The 21478-nt window shown below is 53.1% G+C and overlaps 1 protein-coding gene across 6 annotated transcripts in view; it reads right to left on the bottom strand.

Annotated features, from left to right (window-relative positions):
* Nucleotides 1-21478, bottom strand: part of ZBTB16 (zinc finger and BTB domain containing 16) — a 55146-nt gene that overhangs the window by 19350 nt on the left and 14318 nt on the right. For 5 of the 6 annotated variants that reach the window (XM_059867112.1, XM_059867109.1, XM_059867113.1 and 2 more), the window contains exon 3: nucleotides 7678-7775. In XM_059867112.1, the coding sequence (XP_059723095.1) occupies nucleotides 7678-7775 (98 nt within the window). Of the gene's footprint in view, nucleotides 1-2978; nucleotides 4315-7677; nucleotides 7776-21478 lie in introns of those variants that run through there. The other variant, XM_059867114.1, reaches the window with a different exon arrangement.

Below are 21478 nucleotides of genomic sequence, written 5' to 3'. Positions count from 1 at the left end.
ATGTGGCTGGAATGCAACAACTGAGCAGGAAGCTCAGAGGCATCTCTGACTATTGGAAAGAGATGTGGGATTTGGGACAATTCTTAGAAAATTACTGTCAATATGCTGCTGGTTTGGGAGACAAAAAACCCAGGATGCCCAGCAGCAGATAAGTAACTTCTAGATGAAACCAGATTAATGACACACCATATCCAACAGCATTGCGGGACAAAGCCACGGCCCCATTTCAAGGTTTGATTCATCTGTTGTGAGGAGCTGAATGTTACAGAGCAGGACTCAAGGTGGGGGCACTGCCTTGCAGAATGCTGTGCTGCCCATTTTCAGGGGCCTACACTGCCTCTCCCCTCTCCTTCCTACCCCACCGAGTCCTCCATCCCACAGTCAGGGTGGGATCTGGGGAAAGGTGAGCAGAGAAGGCGACAGGGAGAGAGGTATCACAAGATGCATTGAAAAGAGAATTCCTTTGCCTTTAAATTGTCTCAGTAACGGCTGGCTCGCAGGCAGAAATATTTGGCAGCGGCGAAATTAAAAGTGATAAATTTTCTCGCCAAGAGCTGATCGATAATAGAGGTCTCATCTGTTAATCAATATGACAGTCTGCCTGTTTACTGTGCATATGTTGTTCCCCGCCGCCCTCGCTGCGATGTCAAGTTTGCATTCAAAACAACCCGAGTGCACCTGGGCCGCTGGCGGCTCCAAAGGGGCAAACACAGCCAAACTTCGGGGTGCTCCAGGGCGGCTCCCTCGCACCTGACACCGGCCAGGGGACCACGCCATCAGGGATGTGGGCACTGGGACGCGGGTGCTGCCGGAGGTGCCCTCTCCAGGCACAGCAGGGAGAGGAAGAGCGAGTCCCTGAAGGTGCGGGATGGGGAGAAGCGAGGGGCCGGATCGATAGGGCAGCAGCCGGGCCGCCCTCCGCCCGGCACACGGCGCGGGCAGCGCGCAGCCGGCAGTTGCCAAGGCAATGGCTCTCCATCGCCACTCAAAGCTCCGCCGGCCCCAGCGCAGCGATCCACGAGGATATGGCAACCCATGATCCGTGAGGATGCAACAACTGCGGCAGCAACAGGTTCTCCCCGGGCAGGGCGGCTGCTGGTGCGTGCCCCTCCCGGCGGCTGTGCCCCGGCACTCCGGGCATTCTGTGCTTGGAGGGGCTTGCTGCACCCGCAGGCTGACAGAGCACGGTCCTGCTAAACGCAGGGCTTGCTTTTACTGTCCCATTTCCACATGGGATTAGCGGGAAGGAGAGACGTGCCAGTGCCCTCCGCAAGCCGTGGCCAGAGGGGCCGCAGAGACGCGGGGCGGCACAGCCAGCGAAGGCAGCCAGCATCTGGCTGGGGGGCGGGCGGAGGGGGGAGGAAAAATTCCTGGCGAGGCGAAAATAAACAGGGCGAACGCAGGGAGGAGCCGGGCGCACTGGCTTACATAAGGAAGCACAGTGTGTACCAAAACAGCGGACCCAAAAAAAGCCGGAGCTGTCAGAACAATGAGTACAGACGCGGGGCATTTACAGCAGGCGCTGCCGTACAGTTTTATTTACAGTACCTCTTATCAGCGCGGGAACAGCACGCCGCCTGCCAATTTCCAAAGGCCAGGACTGCGTGTTCTTTCCCTCAAGTAGATGTGTACTCCAGGCGGGGGGAGGTTGGTTTTTTTTTTCCCTCCCTTTTTTTTTTCCTTTTTTTTTTTTTCTTTTCTCATCAGCAAAACAAAAAACTGATACGGAGCCAGAATTCCTGTAATGTACACACGCCGGCGGGGAGAGGGAGGAGGAGGAGGGCGGCGATTGAATATGTAAATAGTTCAAGGTTAATTTTACTATGTGAGTCACTGGGAAAATGTCATCCAACATCTGAGCTTATTATAACAGGGCTCAGAAAAAAACCACCACGGCTTGCTGTTTGTTATGAAAGGGAGCAGGACACGTTGGAAAGCGGAGCTCATGGCAGGGCTCTCTTCTCCCCCCCCTTGCCTTTCTCCCTGCTTTAAGCAGAAACCATCAGCGCAGGTTTGGGCAGGGTATATTTAGCCAGCGCCTCGTATCGCCTACAACACACAGATATCTCCAGATGATCTTATCGATGGGCTGGGACAGGACTCCGCGTGCTGCCAAGTATCGGCCGTGTTTCGGCGCGAGCCTTGCTGCTGGCACCAGCCCCCTGCCGCACATTTATACCTGCACAAGCAAATTTATAGCCCCTGCCTAATAAAGGTCGCTGGTGCAAAGGGGCGAGGAGCTGCTGCCTGCTCCGTCCTGCGCAGTCACTGCTGCCCCAAGCAAGGCTGGAGCTGCCCAGATCGGCAGCGCCACCAAAGCCACAAGGAGGGGCAGAACTCAGGTTGGACTTCATGATCTTGGAGGTCTTTTTGAACCTCTATTATTTAATTTCCCCTCCAAGAAATGTGAGGGAGCAGGCTGGCGGGCTGCACGGCGGCTCTCGCAGCGGGACGCCTCGTGGATCACAGCGTGGGCAGGGGCTGCAGCTCCCTCCCAACCAGCCAGGCTGAGCTCGGTGGGTTGGATGACAGAGCTCATCTCGTTTCAGCCACCATCATCCCAACAGTCCCTCCCAATGCCCATCATTTAATTACTTTATTGGGGAGGAGAAACTTCCATGGGGCTACGGAAGAGGCACACTGAACTCCAGCTCAGAAAAAGAGAAGGAATAAAGGAAAAAGAGGCACTGCCAGCATCCTCTGGAGGAGGAAGAAGCAGGCTAAGGGAGGAGGAAGATGGGAAATTGGTGAGGAGAGTGGTGGGGGAGGATCCAGCCTTCCTCGCTGCTGTTCTGGCACAATGGCCCCATCAGTAGAATGTGACATCCCCTCCCTCAGCAGAAGCAAATAATAAAAATTTGGGATTGTATATTATTAACAGGCTGTAATTGGTGAGAAGATGGAGATGTGAAGGGGGAAATATGGATTAAAAAAAATCGGCAAGAAAATTTATGCACTGCCGTTGCTTTACTACCTAATTAATTCAGTAATTTCAAAAACAATTTTATTTATGTTCCGTTTACCACATCAGAAGTGCAAAGAAAAAAGCACCAAACCACAGTGATGCTAAAATAATACCTCAAGGCATCTATTTTTAATCAGTTAAAAAAAAGGGAAAAAAAGAGAAGAGCCAGCCCAGCTTCTATACAATCTCTGCTGGGCAGACCACCAACTCGGGGAGCGCAGCAGCCGAGCCCTCTGCGAGTGCCTTCCTGGCTGCCGAAAACAGAGCTTGTCAAAAAAAAAAAAAAAACAAATCCATAATGGCCTGAGGCTCCTCTCCAATCTATTTTCTGCTCAGCTGGTTTTAAATGAAGTTATTATGAGTCATTAAAACACCCGCAAGCCTGTGGAAGTCAGCCAATTACAATTTTAAATTTAGCCTGTTCTCTATCCCATTCTCTTGTTTTCTTCTTATGCCCACATCAAGCCGCTTTTGGATTTTTATTATTGCCATTATTATTATTATTATCATTATTATTATTTCCCTTCTCCCCTGTTTCACCCAAGTGGAAGAGACAAGTCATGAAAATCTCTGTGCTAAAAAAATACTGTAGAGAAACCCAAGAAGGGCTTAAAAAAGACAGAGCTGCAGAGCAGGCCTGGAGAGTCAGCCTCAGCTCCCGCTTCCCAAAGTGCCACAGAAAGGTAATAACTAATATCAGAAAAAGTGAGGTGTGGGCATTACAGAGTGAGGAGGGACCTTGAGCTGGAGTGCCAGAAACTCGTCTGAGAAGGATGCTGTGGCAGCATCCCAAGGGCTGCCCTGGAGAGCCTTGGGAAAGCACCTGGAGTGATGGAGCAGGGGCTTGGGTGTGGGTGAGGTGATGGTCAGTGGCAACACCATCACCCAGCCTTGGTCAGGCAGTGCCACCAACTCCTGCACCTCACAGGGACTGGTGGAGCAGGGAGTACCTTCATTTTAAAAATAATAATTAAAATTATTAATTATAATAATTGACTTGGGGTCCCAAACTGTCAGGTTTTTACGCAACCCCCTTTCCTGCTGCCCCTGCCAGTGCCACTCTTTCCAGCAGCATCCTCTCCACAGGGAAAAAATTACAGACCCCATCCCTGGCAGCCCCGCACGGCGAGCGAGCACGGCGCGTACTGCACAGCCCATAAAACTCCAAACAGCCTCCAGACACTCCTGCAATCGTCCTCCATCAAAACACTTTGTCTTGCATACAGAAATGCGGCGGGGCGCCGTGCGGAATACCAAATCAGGCCGTGACGGTGCGGGGAGGCGGCTCCTTGGCAACCGGGGGGGCTTCGCCACCGCCGCCGCTCGACAGGAAACAAAATCTGTCAAGCCTGTTGGGCAAATGATAAACATTAGCGGTATTAAAAACAACACAAAAGCTGCGTAAATGGCTGGTGAGCGTGTGGGGAGGGGTGGGCAGGGACGGGAGGGCTCCTGCCCCATTTGCCTCCCAGTCCAAGTGAGGGGGGTCTCCAGCACCACCACCTTGGGGGAAGTTTGGGAAGTTTCCCCCCTCCAGCAGCAGGTGGGCAGTGATGGCCAGGGGCACCGTGAGGGAATAAGACAGATGGATGGATGGATGGACGGACGGACGGACGGACGGACATCGGCTGTGTTGGGTGCGTGTGAGGGCTCCTGGCACCCCGCTCTGCATCCCACCTTCAGTAACATCAATAATGTCAGTAATGTCAATAACAAGGGGCAGCCAAACCAGGGGAGCGGCGAGAGACAGTGGGTGAAAAATAAACGTATTTCATCAGGTGAGGGCGGGGAGAAGCAAGAAGCTGGCTTCAACCCAGTGGCCAGGTCCAGGAACCCGGCCAAAACAGGAGCTAAAAAGCAAACCATAATTTTCTGGTCTCAGTTCAGGCTCTTCAGGCAGAGAGGATGGGGAGGGGAGGGGTGGGGGCTAAGAGAAATGTATTTTTCATCAGCCAGTGTATAATTTATAAACAGCATTAAACAGTTTTTGTTTTCTTTCTTCCTCTCCCCCGTGTGCGCGGCTTGGCCGGCAGTCAAGCCTGCATTAATTTCTGCTGTGGGTACAGTGTGTTCTTGGATGCACATCTGCGGATGATCATAAACGCGGGAACGCTGGCAGAACATCCAGACCTGCCGGCAGGCCGCTGACATCACCCGGGACCGAGCGCGGGACGCCGGCCAGCCGGGGCGGGGGGGCGGAGGCGTCCCCAGGGAGCGCCGCGGGTACCGGCCGGGGCGAGGGGGCCGGAGCCGCGCTCAGCCCGCACAGCCCACCCGCCGGGGGACAGGGGCCATGCTGGCTGCGGTGGATGGCCCGGGATGAGCCCCCTCTCCTTCCACTGGGCAGAGAGAGGCAAGGGTGGGATGTGGATGTGCTGTCCCCTTCTGTCTGAAGTGCCATCCCTCCCAGCACGTTGGACCCCACTCCCCTGGTAGCCCCTGCTCCCTGGACAGCTTGTCTATCCCCCAGTAGGACCTTGGGGCTTTCTTCTGCCTCTCCTGATGATGAAGGAGCGTATTTGGGTGGGGAGGGAGGGCGTGAAGCAACAGGGCAGAGGTCTGCAGGTCTGCTGCCTGTATGTTCCCCATGCTGCCCATGAGCATCCCTGCACTCTATTGGCTGTTCCCACCGTTCCCAGCCCAGAGTGGAGAAGGGCAGCACAGCCATCTCCACAGCAGCCATTTCTGCTGGATGGAGAGGCAAAGCAAGTGGGGACAGACAGAAACCCTCTTTCCTCCCTGTCCCGGAGAACAAACCCAGCTCACACCAGGTGCTGAGTAACCAGCATCCCAGGCTGAGAATGAGTACCCACTGAGCATCAGCTCTGGCGAGGATGCAACTGAGGGAGCAGCAGTGCTGGGATCAGCCTCCCTGGTCAAACCAGTGGTGCTGTGAACCACAGAGCAACAAAATAGGTCTTCCACCTCACCTTACCTGACAATTTGCTTTTCAGGGAGAAGGGCAACTCTCCATGTCAGCCTTAGAGATCTCTGAGAGCTTCTCTGCCAGCAGTGGGGGCAGCAGGTAGAGAAAGACTCTGCATGGCATTAAAGGCTTTACATTTACACTTTATACTGAGAGTCAACATGAGGCCAAGCATTTACCCTGCACCTGCAAGACTGTGGCACAACAGCGCTGTGTGCTCAGCCCAACCTGCCACAGAGCACCACAACCCCCAGGGCTGGTCCCCAGCCAGGTCCTCAGCAGGAACCTTTACCATAACCCATCAACACCTGGATGGGGGAGCTGCAGATGTTAACCCTCTTAAACCCTTTGGCACTGAGTTGGAGAAGGGTGCTGGGGGCACAAGCCATTCCCCTGCAAACTCCCAGCTAAACACAGGGTCTACTGGTGTGGAGGCAGAGCTGCCTTCAGAGCTGAACATGAGCCCTGCACCACTGCTCCAGCATAACCTCCCCGTGTCCAGGGCTGGTGGCGGGGGGAGGCGAGGGAAGAGGTGCAAAGGTCTCCTGCTTTAATAAATAACAGCGCTGGAATTCACAGCGGCTGTTTGTGAGCTCGAGGCAGAGCTCTCCCCGCCCCCCCAGTCCTTGCCGGATTTACAAAAAAAAAAAAAAAAAAAAGAAAAATTAATCCTATGCGATGACAAGCTTGGCTCAGCATTCACTGTACATACTGTACCCACAAAGCTGGCTGCCTGCCAGGGACAGGCTGTGAGCCAGCACGACCATAACAAACACAAGCTGTGCGTGCCACTGCTGGGGGGAACAGCGTCCTCAGCCCCAGTCCTGGGGGGGCAGCATCCTGAACTCCAGCACTCAGGGGGACCAGCATCCCAGGGACCTCCCCCAGCAACCTGCTGCTGTCTGCAGGCACCCTGAGGAGCTGGTGCCTGGCCCAAAAAAAGGGTGGGATGGGAATGGGGACAGGACTATTAACCAAAAATCAGAAAGCAGCAACTGGCCAGATAAAGTGCCCCCCTACCCCAGGAAAAAGAGGAAGTGGGGGGAAAAAAATGAAAACAGGTAAAAAATAGATAAAAAGTGTATAACAGCATTTAAAATAGAATACAGCTTCACTGCCAAGCTATGTGCAAGCACATCTGTGGCTACAGTACCTGCCATCCCCCAGAGATCTGTCCTCAGAGCAGGAGGACAAGGACTCCTGATGGTGTTGGGGTCCAGGGGTCCCCTGGCTGTCTCCAGTTCCCCACATCAGACCCCGAGCTGTGCCAGGACTGCACCCCCAAGGGAAACATCAGCTGACATGGACTTGCAGAGCACAAGTCTTCTCTCCAGTGCAGCACTTCAGCCCTCCCCTATCTATTTAATTAAAGGCCTTGCAGCCTGTGAACCTGCTACTTGGATTCATTAGTCAGAGAACGCCTAATTCTGCAGTTTTGCTAACGAACCTGCAGTGGGGGCCTGAGGTGGAAGCAATGCTCACGCTACAAGCAGGGCTGACCATGAGTAGCTGTGTGGCATGTAGAGTTTGTTATTCCAAGCTGCTTAGTCTGGAAAATATTTCCACAATTAAAGAACTGAAAACAAACTCCAAAAAAGAAAATTTAAATAAATCAAATTACTGGGCACTGGAGAACAAGTTTGCAATGTGCTGCCCGGGGAAGGGTGCAGCCGGCTCTGCACGTGTCTGCTGAAGAGGAGACGTGTGAGCTGGGCGGCCACAGCATCCCTGGGTGGACAGACAGAGCAGCCCCCCGTCCCCAGCCCCGCGCCCCCTCCCAACCCACCTGAGTGAGCCAGTAAGTGCATTCGCAGCCGCAAGCTGTCCAGGAACCGCTTCCCGCACAGCTCACATCCGTAGGTCTTCATCCCACTGTGCAGCTTCCTAGGGGAGAACAAAGAGGGGTGAGTCCTGAGATGGGGGAAGTGACCCAAAACAACACCGAGAAGCTGCCTGGTGCTTCCTGCAGCCCACACATTGCCCAGAGTCAGTGCTGGCTTGAGAAACACTGCAGGGAGGGCACAGATGGGGGGTCCCACGTGACTCCCCAGGACTGAGGAGACAACCCTCTCCCCACCAGTGTTTGGCATTGTTGCTATTGCTGGAGTCTTTTAATAAACTCGAAAAATCTGAAATCTGGAGTTAAGGCAAAATCTGTGTTGGCAAACTCCTTCCTCGTGTTCTGAGTGCTTTTGAAAAAGGCACTGTACTCCAAAAAAAACCCTGACCACTTTAAGAGGTTGTTTGTGTGCATTTCTAACCAAATCCCAATTTCCATCCAAATTCAGCATGACACAAATCACAAGCAACAAACACAACCACCAGCTCGCAAACAGGAAACATGCCACTCACCATTTCCTGGCAGCCCCAGGTACACACCGAGCTACGCCCAGGCAGAATTGCACAACCTCCGAGTGCACCTCCCACCCCAGAGTGTGCGGGGGGCTGAGCATCCCCCACATCCTGCCAGGAGGGGCCTTTCTGCCCAGGGCACTGCCCACAGGCACTGATCACAGCAACGGGTGCCAGGCTCAGCCACGGTGGCCAGACTCTGCACTATTGCCCATTCCTTCCTGTGAAGACATTGATGCTCCACCTTTGGGTGACCAAGCTCTGGAGCAAGTGGAATGACCTTTAAAGGAGGCAGCATTAAAGGAGCACTGTCCAAGTCTGAAAATACCAACCCAATTCCATCACCTTCCCAAGACATCACTGCTGCCCCTGGCAGCCCCCCCGAGCCATTTCCCCTCCCTTTGGGACCAACCATTGCTCAGCCCCCACCACCCACCGGGGAGCACCCTGAGGCTCGGTCCCCACAACAGCCTCTGCTGCTAAGGGTGCATGGAGGGACACAATGCCCAGAACATGTGCAATGGGGGCTCGGTGCTTTATTTTGCCACCTCCACTGGTGACAAACAGACTCTTTGCAAAGCCACCTGGCTCTGTGCTGGACAGCCACGCTGACCAATGCCCCCGAGCCCCAAAAGCAGGGGCTGCTGCCTGCCAGCTCTCGGTCACCGTGAGCTACTCAGACCTGTGGCTGGGGAGGGCTCGGGACAGCAGCACGTGCAAAGTTTCAACATCGGATGCTGTAAACAGAGAAGTATTTGTGTGTGTTGAGGAGTAACACAGCCCATAGCTGTGTGCTGACCTCTGATCGCAGCCACCATTTATCATCGCGCCACAGCAGGACGAGAGCATTTCTATTGCCTTGTTGCCAAAGACAAAACAGGAATGGTCCTGTCCAAGGCTGGATGTGGACCCTCTCTTGGGAGGGCTCAGCCCCAGCTGTGCAGGCTTGCGAGGACCATGTGCCTGCGAGCTCCTGCTGTACTTCCCCTGAGGTGTAAGTTTTATTGGAGCAAAGCAGCTGCTGCTCTGACTCCAAGCAGGATCATCCCTCACTGCTGCAGAGAGCCCAGAGCTCCAACTCACCCCTGCCCCATGGGGCTCAGGGGCTTGTTCCCTGGCTGCCAGCCCCACATCCCACCTTGCAGGATACTGAATATCAGCATGGGAAGAGTTGGAGCAGGAGAAGACCCCCTGATATTCAGCAGTGACTGAATGCTGCAGAGCAGAAGGGAGAGGGAAGGAGCAGGAGCTGGTTTCAACTCTCAACTTTGCTGTATAATGTAATTATTAATCAGGCTTGTCCTGAATTCACTGTGTCATAGCAGAGGATTAGGAGTCATGCACGAATTCAGGCCAAGAAGGTTTACAATCCAAAGGATTTATCCGCCTTGCAAAAATAAATAAAACACCAGCCTCCTGACAGGGCTCCGCTGCCAACGAGCAGCTCAATAAGTGACAACCTTCTCATTTTGCATTTTTAATTTGGGACATGCCTGTCACACTCCCTGGCTTGGGCTGTGCTCGCTCCTGCACTTAACACTGGGCTAAAACCACTTTGTTAGGAAGACCCATGTCATGCTCTGGGTCTGCACTGCCCCTTCTGAGGCCAGAACGCCTTTTCCCTGAATTACAGTCTAACGGGTTAATTAGTTCAAGTAAAACATGGAGGTTTGGGGGTTTTTAAAGAGAGTCTCAAGAAACAGAGAAACAGAAGGACAAGATTCCTTCCTCTGCATCTCCCAAACCTATGGCTAGCACAACCTCTTCTCCCATTTTCCCAGCACAGAGTGGGGAAATAAGGAAATGAGGAGACCCCCAACCCTAATGGTGTCACAGTGCCCTGGAAATCCACCTGCTTCTGCCCAGGGTGCTAGGACATTCCCAGATCACATCCTCTCTGCATTGTTTCAATGGCGCACAGGGGTGCTCAAAGAGTAATTTAGTTGCAATATCTCTATCAACAAATTTCAGCGGCAACAAAAGTTTTCTGCTCGGCGCCTGCTTCTAGGACGTTCTTATCACTCGCCATCTTGCACGGTCCCTTTCAACAAGGTCTTAAAGCGCTTTATCTGCTCCATTTCCCGGTAGCGAAATATGATTGAAACGTTCTATTTCTGCTCGCCGGATTAAGGAGATGTTGCAAAACTGCACAAAAACCTGGCAGATGTAAGCAAGGTATTACGGCTGCTCGGGCTGTTAAGATCTGAAGGGAAAGATCAATATGTGCCTCTGAAGTTGTGCCTCCAGAAAGAGGGGGTGGGGGAGTGAAGGGCATTAAAATACATGCCAGTGCTGCCCAAACTCTGTGCCAAAAGATAAACCATGTTTTATTGTTCTGATATGAGGCTGCAACTGTGCTTCTTTTTCCTGCAAGGTCCCTACAAACACATCAGCCAAGAAGGTGCCCATGGGATGGAGAGCAGAGGCAAGTGGGAAAAGTGCCTTTTTTGTAAAAAGAAGGCTTTCCTGTCATTCCTACATGATGTGCCACTTGAAGTGCATGGAAACAAAGTCAGCCGAAGACTCCAGGTGATGAGATGTCACTCAAGGATGCTCTGGCACAGAGGGTGGCCCAGGGCGATGAGGATGCCCGTGGCACAGAGTCCCAGGCCTGGATCCAACCTTCCCCAGTGAGCCCCAGCACAGGGCTTTGGCAAGGGGCTCTCCAGGCAGAATGCAAAGCCAGCGATCCCCCCTCCCCGCCCAGCCCCGGCAAACAAAAGCCGGGCGAGGGGCTGGCCCCTCGCAAGCTGCCGGTAATTAAAAAGGCCTGTAAATGCCCCACAAAAAGCACTTCAAAGGGACGGCGACTCCAGCGAGACTGCGTGGTGTAAAAATTATGAGTTTTCCCCACAGGGTGCTTTGTGTGAAAAGGCTGGGCTCGGTGGCAAACGCCGATGACCACTGCTCGGGGATGCAGGGGCTGGGCAGAGCCTCTCAGGGTGCAGGAGTTTGGTGGAGCACACTGGGGGGTGGGCTCGGGTGCAGTCCTGGTACCTAAAGACCACTGCAAGTGTCCCACTGCCACCACAGGCAAATCTCTGCTCTGCCTGCTTAAAACCCTGCCTAAAACAGCCTTCTGCTCTCTTTACTTGAGGAACTCTTGTATCCCAGCCCCTCCCCGCCACCCCTTTTGGGAAGCAGGGGAGCCCCCCTCCCCTCCCTCCACGCTGAAAAAGACACATGGCTCTTGGCCGTTTGATTACTTTTAAGTGTGTATTTTTCCCCTCAAACAGAGTGAATACAATGGTTAGGAAATTTGACAGAAAACTATTCCAAGCCATTTATTGCCTTAATGCGCACCTTTGTCCAACAGGCAGTTTTGACAGGAGCGATAAATTCCAAATTTATGTCAACAGAGCATATGTTGAACACCTCATTTCTGAGCTAAAGCGGCATGCTGCCCCATAAATCACCCTTCTGTTTGAAATGAAAGTAGATTACGGGCCCATGTTATTGAGCAGTTAGAGCCATAGTCATATAAATCAGAACTTTTAACTCCAGGCGATCCGTTCTGCAATTAACTAAAGGGCACTTTGTCATCTCCGGGCCAGGGCACAGCTTGGCAGGGTGGCTGGCTACCGAGGGAAGGCAAGAACCCCTCGCTGCCGAGGAAAGGCACCAGCACAGCTGAGCTTCACTCAGTACCTGTTGGAGCAGCGAGCCCCAAGACAAGAGCCTGGAGCAGCGTGTGGCTGGAACAGCCTGGCATGGGAGATCCATGGCTGCAGGGGCTTGCACATCCCTGCCCATGGATCCTGCCTGATCCATGTTTTGGACATGAAACACAGTGGGGGAATCGGGAGGTTGCATGACACAAGCAAAAGAGCAGAGTCCTGACAAGTCCTAAGCCAGGCAAAAACATGCGTGAGTGCAGTGCTCAGAGTCCAGCCCCGACAGAAATCTGTACTTGGGACTTCCACAGCAGTTTTTCTGCATCTCCCAATGCCCATACATCAGAGATCAGGATCCTCAACCCAGTGATCTCCCCCATCCATCCTGCTGCATTTCCCTGGTTTGTTCCCCTGCATCTCCCAGGAATGCCATGCCATGGGATGGGGCTCCTGTGGGGTGTGGGGCTGGCAGATGCTGTGGGCAGTGGGGCCAGAGAATGCTGTGGGGTCAGGGGACGCAGCAGGGGCTCAGCCCCATGAGTGCTGGCAAAGGGTGCGAGGGGCAACTCACACCCATGGGAGTGTCAGAGCTATAAAAAGATTCAGACACTAAGTATTTCCTTTCCTATAAAATATTCATTGCTGCACGTGAGTGCCAGGGAGCACAAACCTCCAGTGGTTCTAACTTTGTGCCGCAGCAATAACAGAGTTTTATGGGAGCCTTCTGATTTTATTTACACTGGGCCATCACGGCGGTGCCCTGCCAGAGGGGCAGCCCCCAGGCAGCACAGCCCCACCAAGGCAGACGTGATGCACTGAACACTGGGCAGCCAAAATGGGACCAGTGCCACTTTGCATTCCCCAAAAATCCTCCCCACCACCCCATTTCCCCCGGTGTCTCCCTTGCCCAGGTAAATCAATATGAAATTGATTCATCCTTGATCTATTTTATCAAGATTAAGGCAGTGGTGCCACATCTCATTTCCAGTGGGGACAGAGCAGGAAGCCAAGGTCAGCAGACACCAAGTGGCTGCAAACCCCACGTTCTCCATCCTCTGACACCAGCATCACACCTGAGCTGCCAAGAGGGTGATTTCTGCCCTGATGTGGCTATTTACAACCCTTGGTGATGATATCGGGCCGTGGTCCTGGTGGCTCGGCTCCTGCAGTCACTGCTCTGCCCTCAGCTCCCAGCCCGGCGGATTAAAATAGCAGGGAGAGCTATTAAGGGCACAGGGAAGGGGGAAGGGAGCTGAGACCTTCCTTTCACTTTAATAAATTAAGAAGAAGGAAAAAAAACCCCAACCAAAAACCTGCCCTCAAACCACCACCGCTGCTAAATATAAACAAACAAACAAATAAATCTTACAGAAGCTGGAAATAAAGATTTTACTATTTCTGAATGATTTAATATTAAAAAACCCAAACAACCAACCAGGGGGAGGGGACAGCTATCAATAGAGAGCACTGAAATTCCCTGCCTGTACAACATTTATACTTACCATGAGCTAATTTATGAGTTCAAACCAGATGCTGTGGAGTGACATCATTCCACATGATGCCAACACTTCCTCTTTGAAAAAAGCCAAGGAAAGGATCCTGCTGTCCTGCCTTACCTGACAAGAACCAGGCCACAAACACCCAACATACAATCCCAATCTTTTTTAGAGCCTGTCCACAACAAATGTGAACAAATGCTGCCAAAGGGCAGAGACTCTCAAAATTTGCTGCTGGCCTGGGCCAAGCACGTGCGGCAGCATCTCCCATCCGCTGCTCCAGCATCCCACTGGAACGATGCTGCCAGCTCCCTGGGCTGGGAAAACAGAAGACAAACTGCCCACAGCAAAAAGGACAGCATACAGACTTTTTTTTTAAAATGTATTCCAAGGCCCTGGTTTCAGATCTGTGTTAAATATTTGTTATTGAATGGAATGCCCCAGGACAGCTTTATCCCTGTGAACACTCCCTTTGTGTGTCCCAGACCCCCAAGCAAGAGGGTCCATGGGTTTGCAAGAGGTGGGACAAGCACAGATGGGAAACCATCAGCTGCACCCCTTGGATGCAGCTGCAGTGGGAAGTTTCCCCTGTCCATCACAGCAGGACTGGGGGGGCACAGATGCTGACCTAGGTCCAGAGGTGGGTGGATCTGCAGCTTTCAGAAGGGGATTCAGAATGCAGCCACTGCACAATTTACTGAAAGTCCACTGAGTGATGGCACTGGGTGTCAGCAGCTTCTGCCAGCCCAGGGATCTGCCCTGCATCTTTGCTGCACCACCGGGATGCTGGAGACTGATGTGAACAGTTCCATGATCCCCCACTGGCACCGAGGGGTTAACGCGTGGCGATGCACGCGGCCCTGCTGGGAATACCCGGCGGCACTAATGCGCCCTCCAAAATCATTGTCCCCATTCTGGGGGCATCTGGTGACAGTGACGTGCTGAGCGCTGCGAGAGGGGCTGCGCCCGGGAGGCCTCGGCCCCGGGCTGCGCTGGGCATCGCGCCGAGCCGATGTGACACGGGTGTCAGAGGAGTCAGGAGAGCACGGGCAGCTGCTGCTCTGGAATCATCCCAGATCTGTGACACGGGTGTCAGGAGAGCACGGGGAGCTGCTGCTCTGGAATCATCCCAGATCTGTGACACGGGTGGCAGGAGAGCACGGGGAGCTGCTGCTCTGGAATCATGAGATCTATGACACGGGTGTCAGAGGAGTCAGGAGCATGGGGAGCTGCTGCTCTGGAATCATCCCAGATCTCCGCAAAACAGCAAAGTGACCTTCGCGCTGAGTACATCTGCCACAGCAGCGGCGTGATTATGCAGATGTTTTGATTCCTAATTCAGAAATAATAAGCGGTTCACAGATTCCAAGTTTAAAAATATATTCATCATCTGGTTTCCGTAGCAGCACGTGTGCCATTGGAGCACCAGCAAAGCGCTGGCCTCGGCCACTCCTTCCTGCCGACCTTCAGGATGGTTGGGACACCTGGCTCTGAGCAGCCTGGGCTGGTGGAAGATGTCCCTGTCCATGGCAGAGGGTTGGAGCTCGAGGAGCTTTAAGGGCCCTGCCAACCCAAACCATTTTGGGATGCTCTGACACAGGAAAAGGATTCAGTACAATGCATAGGATGCTTTCCAGAGACAACAGTCCTGGGATGATCCAGGCAGCATCATCCTGCTGCTCCCCAGGGAAGGGGGAGCCTGTAGCTTCTGAAGCCCCAAGGAAATGGCAAAAGTCCCCACAGAGCCAAAAGCAGGGAGACAGGGGAAAGTGGATATGCTATTGGGGTGCTGGAGCACAGAGAAATTTAAATGAGGGGGAGGATTTTAGGGTAGGGGAATTTTGTTTTAATTTCCATTCTCTTTGATGACCTGACAACAGGGCTAAGGCTGGACATGCATCAGGAACAGGGTGGTACCCCAGAGCTGCCACAGGGATGAGCTGGGATGGACCCAGGAGCTGCTTCCCTGTACTGAGCTCCTCTTCAGGGAGTAGGAACATCCCCCAGGTGCCAGATGGAGTCCATCCACAGCTTGGCTGCTCTGTTCCATGAGGGACACATGTGCTTTCCCCCCTCATCTCCCTGTGGAGATGCTGACGATGATGATGCCCCCTCCCTGGTGCCTCCCTGGTTTTTGCCCTGGCTCACCCGCCTGGGAAGTGCACAGGGAACAGGCACAAACCGCAGAGAAATGCTGCTGCTGCTCCCATGAGCAGCCTAGATCCTGAGGAGTTTTATAAGGTAATCAAATATGCAAGAGATTCAACAAACTAATTTCAAGCACACACCTGGGGTCCTCTGATAATGTCGGCTGTGCCTATACAGCGCAAGGATTAAAATTTCATAGAGTCATGATTTCATCAGTCGCTAAACTACAAAGGATTAATTAACAGCCAGGGAAGAGCTCATGGCTTGGAAATACAGTCTTAAGGAAAATATCTATCTTGGCTCTCCAGATGTCAGCACACAGACGAATAAAGCTTTGATGAAAACACTTTCTTATTATTAGCAACTCCAAAACATTGTGTTTTTGTAGCTGGAATTAAGGATGCCCAATTCCAACCTGCCACTGCCTGGATCTCTGCACTGTCACGTGCCTTTCTGGAGGGCTGGTTTGGGCTCCTGGGATGTGACTGTCTGGCATACACTGGGGTTCTCTGCCTGTATTTTGGGGATGGGCAGAGACACCTCCCTTGGAGAGGGGATGGGAGAGCCCCAAGCACACAGGACTCCAGCCACGGGTCTTGCCTTTGCTCTGAGCACACTGGCTTCCAGAGAGGCTCCCAAAGTATTCCTCATGCTGGCTGGGCTTCAAAAGTTTGGGAAGGAGAACAGGCGATGGCCTCAGCACTGGCAGTGCGAGTGGGGAGCAGCAGCGCATCCCACTTCCCCGAGAAGATGAATTAGGGAGCTGTCAGCGAGGGACAGGCGCAGCAGCCGTGTTGCTGTACAGGGGCAGTGGAAGTGTCTTTGATTAATGAAACTGTAACGCTGGGCTGTTACACAGTCCTTCTCCGGCAGGAGAGACGCCCTCGGACAGGCTGGAAATGCCATACTCCACATGGATTCCCCAGGTGCTTCTGCCAGCCCCGGACCCGGCTCCTCCCGTCCTCCGCCAGCGCCGCTGCCTTTACCCAGGTCTGCGCCGCCTCCTCGGGAGTTCCCAGGGAGGACAAAGAACTAATTATTTCCAATTACAAGTTGGGAAGTGAACATTATGCACCATGTCAAGGCAGCAAATTAACGTATCTGCACTGCACCGGGTTTTGGGGAGCCCCAAGGAAGAGGAGGTGACAGCGAGGGAAGCACCTCGGCAGCACAGGGACTGGGGCCACTGCTGCCCATCCAACTGCACAATCCCCCTTGGAAAACACGTATTTTTGGGAGAGACCATGGAAATGGGAAGTGTCAAAGGAGCTCGCACAGCTTGAGCAGAGCTGTCAGCACTGCACGGTGCAGCACGTGGGACTGCGCTGCCTCCACCGTGTCCGAGCTGGCTCTGCTCCCAAAGCCACACGAACATCTGCGCCGAGGGAGCGAGTGGCTGCTGGCTGGAGCCGTGCTGGAGCCTGTCACCTCATGGCAGAGCTGTGTGGGCAGATGCTGCTGGCTCTGCAGGGCCCTGCACCAGGGACAGCAGCAGGGGCACGGCACGGGCAGCTTCCCCTGCAGTTTTACCCTCCTGCACCGGGTCCAGGGCCGGTGCACCGACAGGAAGACGCTGCCTCAGCTCTCCATAATTAGTTTTTCTCAGTGTTTTGCTGAAAAATAAATAAATACCTTCCTGGCGAGCCAAGCTCCGAGTGGGACGCCAGCACTGACAACACGCTCCCCTCCCCCTGGCCCCGGCCAAAAGTACGCGGCGTCCCGAAGCCGGGCGTTGCTGAGCCATCCTGGCACCGTGGGACCTCCCCAAGGAGGCTTGCTCACGATTAATTCATTTGTGAGCAGCCTCACCCCCTCCCCAACACGCACAACAGGTTCCATGCAAATTCGGGAGCTTTTAAATTATACCGTTAATGAAAGCAAATAAAGGCAGTTAAAAGGCAATTTGCTCAATTGGTGTTAATATTTAAGCACAGCATGTGCAAAAACGAGATCGCAGAATTTGGTTTTTCCACGAGAAAACTTTTTTGTCCCGACTTTCCTGAAGAAAGGACGGCTCATGCCAGTGAATGCTGTGCCCAGGATCAGGTCTGGAGCCCCCTTGGCAGCAGCCAGCCAGTCTGTTTGTGTGTGCCCCAGCACTCCACAATCTCCACGACATTGGCAATTCCTCCTCTGTCAAGGGATGCAACTGCTACCCCCTTGCATGCCAGCATCCCCACAGCCCTAGTGCCTTCCTGCAAACCTTTCCTGAGGGCAAAACCACAGGGACAGTGGGAGCCCTGAGCAGCTCCTGTGGGACTTGAAACACATGTGGCAACTGGGGTGTGGGCAGGCGGAGGTGTCACGGGTGCCACTGCCAGCACTGCAGGCCAGTGCATCCCTGGCTCAGCACACCACTGTCACCACATGTAAAACCTCAGTGTGATGGGAACGTGGTGGCCACTGTGCCAGCAAACAGCAAGGACAAACCACCAGGCAGCACGAGCTGCCCTGGGATCCCTGAGCACAGCATCCCTGCCAGGCACACTCTGGTCATTGCTTCCAGCACCCAAAATGTGATGTTGGTGTCATAACGGTAATAAATTCCTAAATAAAACTGGAAACAGTGACCTGGCACCAAATTACCACAGGCAAAAGCAGCTGATGATGCCCCTCAGAGCAGCCCCACTCCTGGCCATGCTCTGGCTCAGGGGTTACGATGCTCTTGCATAAATTCGCTTTCAAAACAAGAGCTGCCAGTGAATGAGACCTCGATTTCTAATGGTTGGAAATATTTTGTACACTCTGCTGCTCCCTCTGTACCCCTTTGTCGGGGCTGAGGGCTGAGGGCTAAAGCGGGTACCAAAAGACCATCTGTAGCTCCCGTCTTTACAGAGAAGTTTAAATAGGGGGATGAATGAGCACAGGAATTAATGAATGATAAAGCCGTATGGTCCCAGTCAGCCTCCTACGCCGGGATGTGGCATTCAAACCCTCCCAGCCTTCTGCCACAAAGAGAGGTTTCTAAGCTACAAAAAAAAAGGGAGGAAAAAAAAGGGGCGGGGGGGGGGGATGGTGCATGCAAGTTTTTAACAACAAATGCAGTGCCTTGCCTGCAGGTTCCCACCCGATTTCCCTGTGCCAGGCTGGGGAAAGCACATGGGAGGGAAAATCAGGGGTTTCCCCAGAGCCACCTGCAACTCCCCTTGATAGTCAGGGCAGTGAGAGAAGTCGGCTCTGGGGCCCACCCATGTCCTGGGTGGGGGCTGCAGAGAGAGCACTCTGGGGTCTCACACCAGCAAGGGTGGGCAGATTTTGGATAAGTTGCCTGGACTGACCATGCTGCATCCACTTGGCCAGCCTTTGCAGCATCTGCAGCATCCCCCCACCTTAGACATTTGGGACAACCTAAAGATGCCTGGTAAAAACCAAGGAACCTGGAAAGGCTGAAAGGTGTTTCAGATGAGGGGTCAGAAGTGAGGGTGTGCACAGAAGCACATCCATTAGAAACCAGCTCTACCAAAACAAGGTAAAAAATATAAACCCCAAGCTTAAGGAACAGAAATGAAGCCTTCTCACCAGTGCCAGAGAAAAGATGCTCCAGCTCACAGTACAGGTGGCTGGAGATTAACAGGTGACATCCAGGGAAAGACAAGGACATGGAGGGAATTGCTGCTGTTGCTTATGGAGGGCTCCTGCCAGCCCAGACACACTGACAAGGCAAAGCCAGGATCAAACACTCCAAATCAGTTCAAATCCTGTTCAAGAATTGGGGTCTGCTGGGAGGGAATGTCTGTCTCCAAAACAACCCAGAAGAGGCAGAGGGAGTGCGGCTCAGTACTGGAACACTCACTTGTGTTTTAAAAGCTGTCATGTGTAAAGCATTAGTGGTTTTGAAATTGCATTCTCCAGTTAATTAAATGGACAATCTTTTGTACATAAAAAGTGAAAGCACACAATCAAAAGCTAGGGAAGAGGACGTGTCTCTTTGGAGCAGGGTGCTGCCTCTCCTTGCTCACTCTCCTGATCCAAGTATCCCACGGGAGCCACTGTCCTGGTGTGCCAGCACAGTGCCAAGGAGGCTGTTTGCTCTGTCCTGAAGCATTCAGCATCCCCAAACCCCATGCCTGGGCACTGCACTGATCCATTCCTGGGTCTGTTTTCCCACAGGAACCCCACGGGCTCCATTCAGGGGTTTCCTCTGTACAGGGATGTTTTACTGGCTGATGGCAGGGTGAACACCCAAGGCAGTTATCTCTGCTGCAGTAAAACACCGACCTTCAGTTTTAGGCAGGAGGTAATGTTCACCATCGATTGGATCCACCATAAGCTGTTGATAATTACTATTATCTCTGAGTTAATCTTGTGAGAGGTCAACAGTTTTATAAAAAACTTCCAAGCTGTATCTTTTACCTTCCAACTTCATATCTGGGTCAAAAGGTCAATTACTGCAGCTTGCTGAGTTGGGATTTCAGAAAAAAATGTCTGCTCCCACCCACTCCAAAGCCCCACTGGTGCACGTGAGCAGGCACCACCCTTGCACAGGCAAAGCACCCAAACTCTTGGGCTGAGAAGTCCAGGGCAAGAGTTTTCTCAAGCCAGGGCTATCCCTGATCATGAGCTGAGCTGGGCTGGCTGCTCGCAGACTGAGGGGTTGGGGCACATCCCGAGCACTGGGATGCAGCCAACGTGTGTCACTCTGGTGAATGCACAGTCCCTGCCTCGTGGCTCGTGGCACAGAGCTCTGGAGATGCCAACCCCACCCACAAAGCTCTGTGTGTGGGCAGCTGCCTCCCCGTGCCGGGGGCACAAAATGAGTGTTTGAATGTCTGGGCTCTGCTCCCACACCTACCCATGGAGGTGGCAAATGGAAGCAGAGCAGAAACCTTTGGAGGGGCTGGGAGAAGCCACAAAAATGGATGAAACTGTGACCCACACTCTGATCCTACCTGCCTCCCTGCGCTCTGCATCACCAAAGATCATCGCTGCTGTTATTTTACCAGCAGTTATTTTACCAGGATGCTGCCAGGCAGCTCTGGGCAATATCTCTCACTTGGGAAGCAAAAAAATGCTTTGGTGCTGCTGCAGCCCTTCCCGTGAGTGCAGCCCGGGCCCGTGGAGCATTGCTCAACTGCTCGGCAGGCAGGTGTCATAAACAAGCAGGCACATGGCAAACATATCGATTTCCCGGAGCTTATCGCGCAGCAACCGGTGCTCAGTTACCAGGCTACTTTAATATGTAATTTACTGCGAGAAGGGAGAGTGGGGCTGAGGCTGGCTGGAATATTTACTGTGGGATGGACGGGGAGGTGGAAGGTGTGAGCAGAAGGGAAGTACGGTGTCTCCTGCCTCCAGCCATCCTTAGTGTTTTCTAACTATTAAAAAAACCCCAGTCCCTTGCTGCTGCGATGGAGTGTTTACACAGATGCCATTAATCTTCTTCTGCCACTGCTTATACTATGAAAATATAGTCTTAGCTGCCCAGACTCTCCATCTCCTTCATTTAAATTCAGATGCTTAATTTCTGTAAAACAGAGCCCACCAAAATTACCTTCATCCCCTTCTGGTGCTCAACTTGCCTCACCATCTGAGAACTGCCTGTCAGAGTCGGGAGGGACCCCAGGTGGGAGCCTGGAAAAATGGGAGAGGGGTGGCATTTCAAAGGCTTCTCCTCTCCAGCCTAGATAGGACCAGACATGACAGCCAAAACCAAAGCCCAGCCTGACATAATGCTCCCACCCTGCATCCAGTCACCCCCTGGGAGGGGGGATCCTTGCCCTGACTCAGCACCTCCACCTGCCTGGGCAAGTGTTTTGCCAGCAAGCTGTCTCCCCTGCCCACCAGCAGGGTTTTGGTGGGGACTGAACCATCCTGTCTCCCTCCTTGCCCTGTCTTGCACCCCAAGGTATTTTGCAGATATGACCCTCAGGAGAATCCTGGGATCCACGGGAGGTTGGTGTTTTCAGGGCATGATATTTTAAAAATCCCTCTTGTACAGTACCTCTCAGGAGAACTTTTGGAATTTACAAGATAAATA

This window comes from Haemorhous mexicanus, chromosome 24 (genome assembly GCF_027477595.1).
Source record: "Haemorhous mexicanus isolate bHaeMex1 chromosome 24, bHaeMex1.pri, whole genome shotgun sequence".
NCBI lineage: Eukaryota > Metazoa > Chordata > Aves > Passeriformes > Fringillidae > Haemorhous > Haemorhous mexicanus.
The sequence above is the reverse complement of the archived record's forward strand: the minus strand, read 5'-3'. Positions and strand labels throughout refer to the sequence as shown.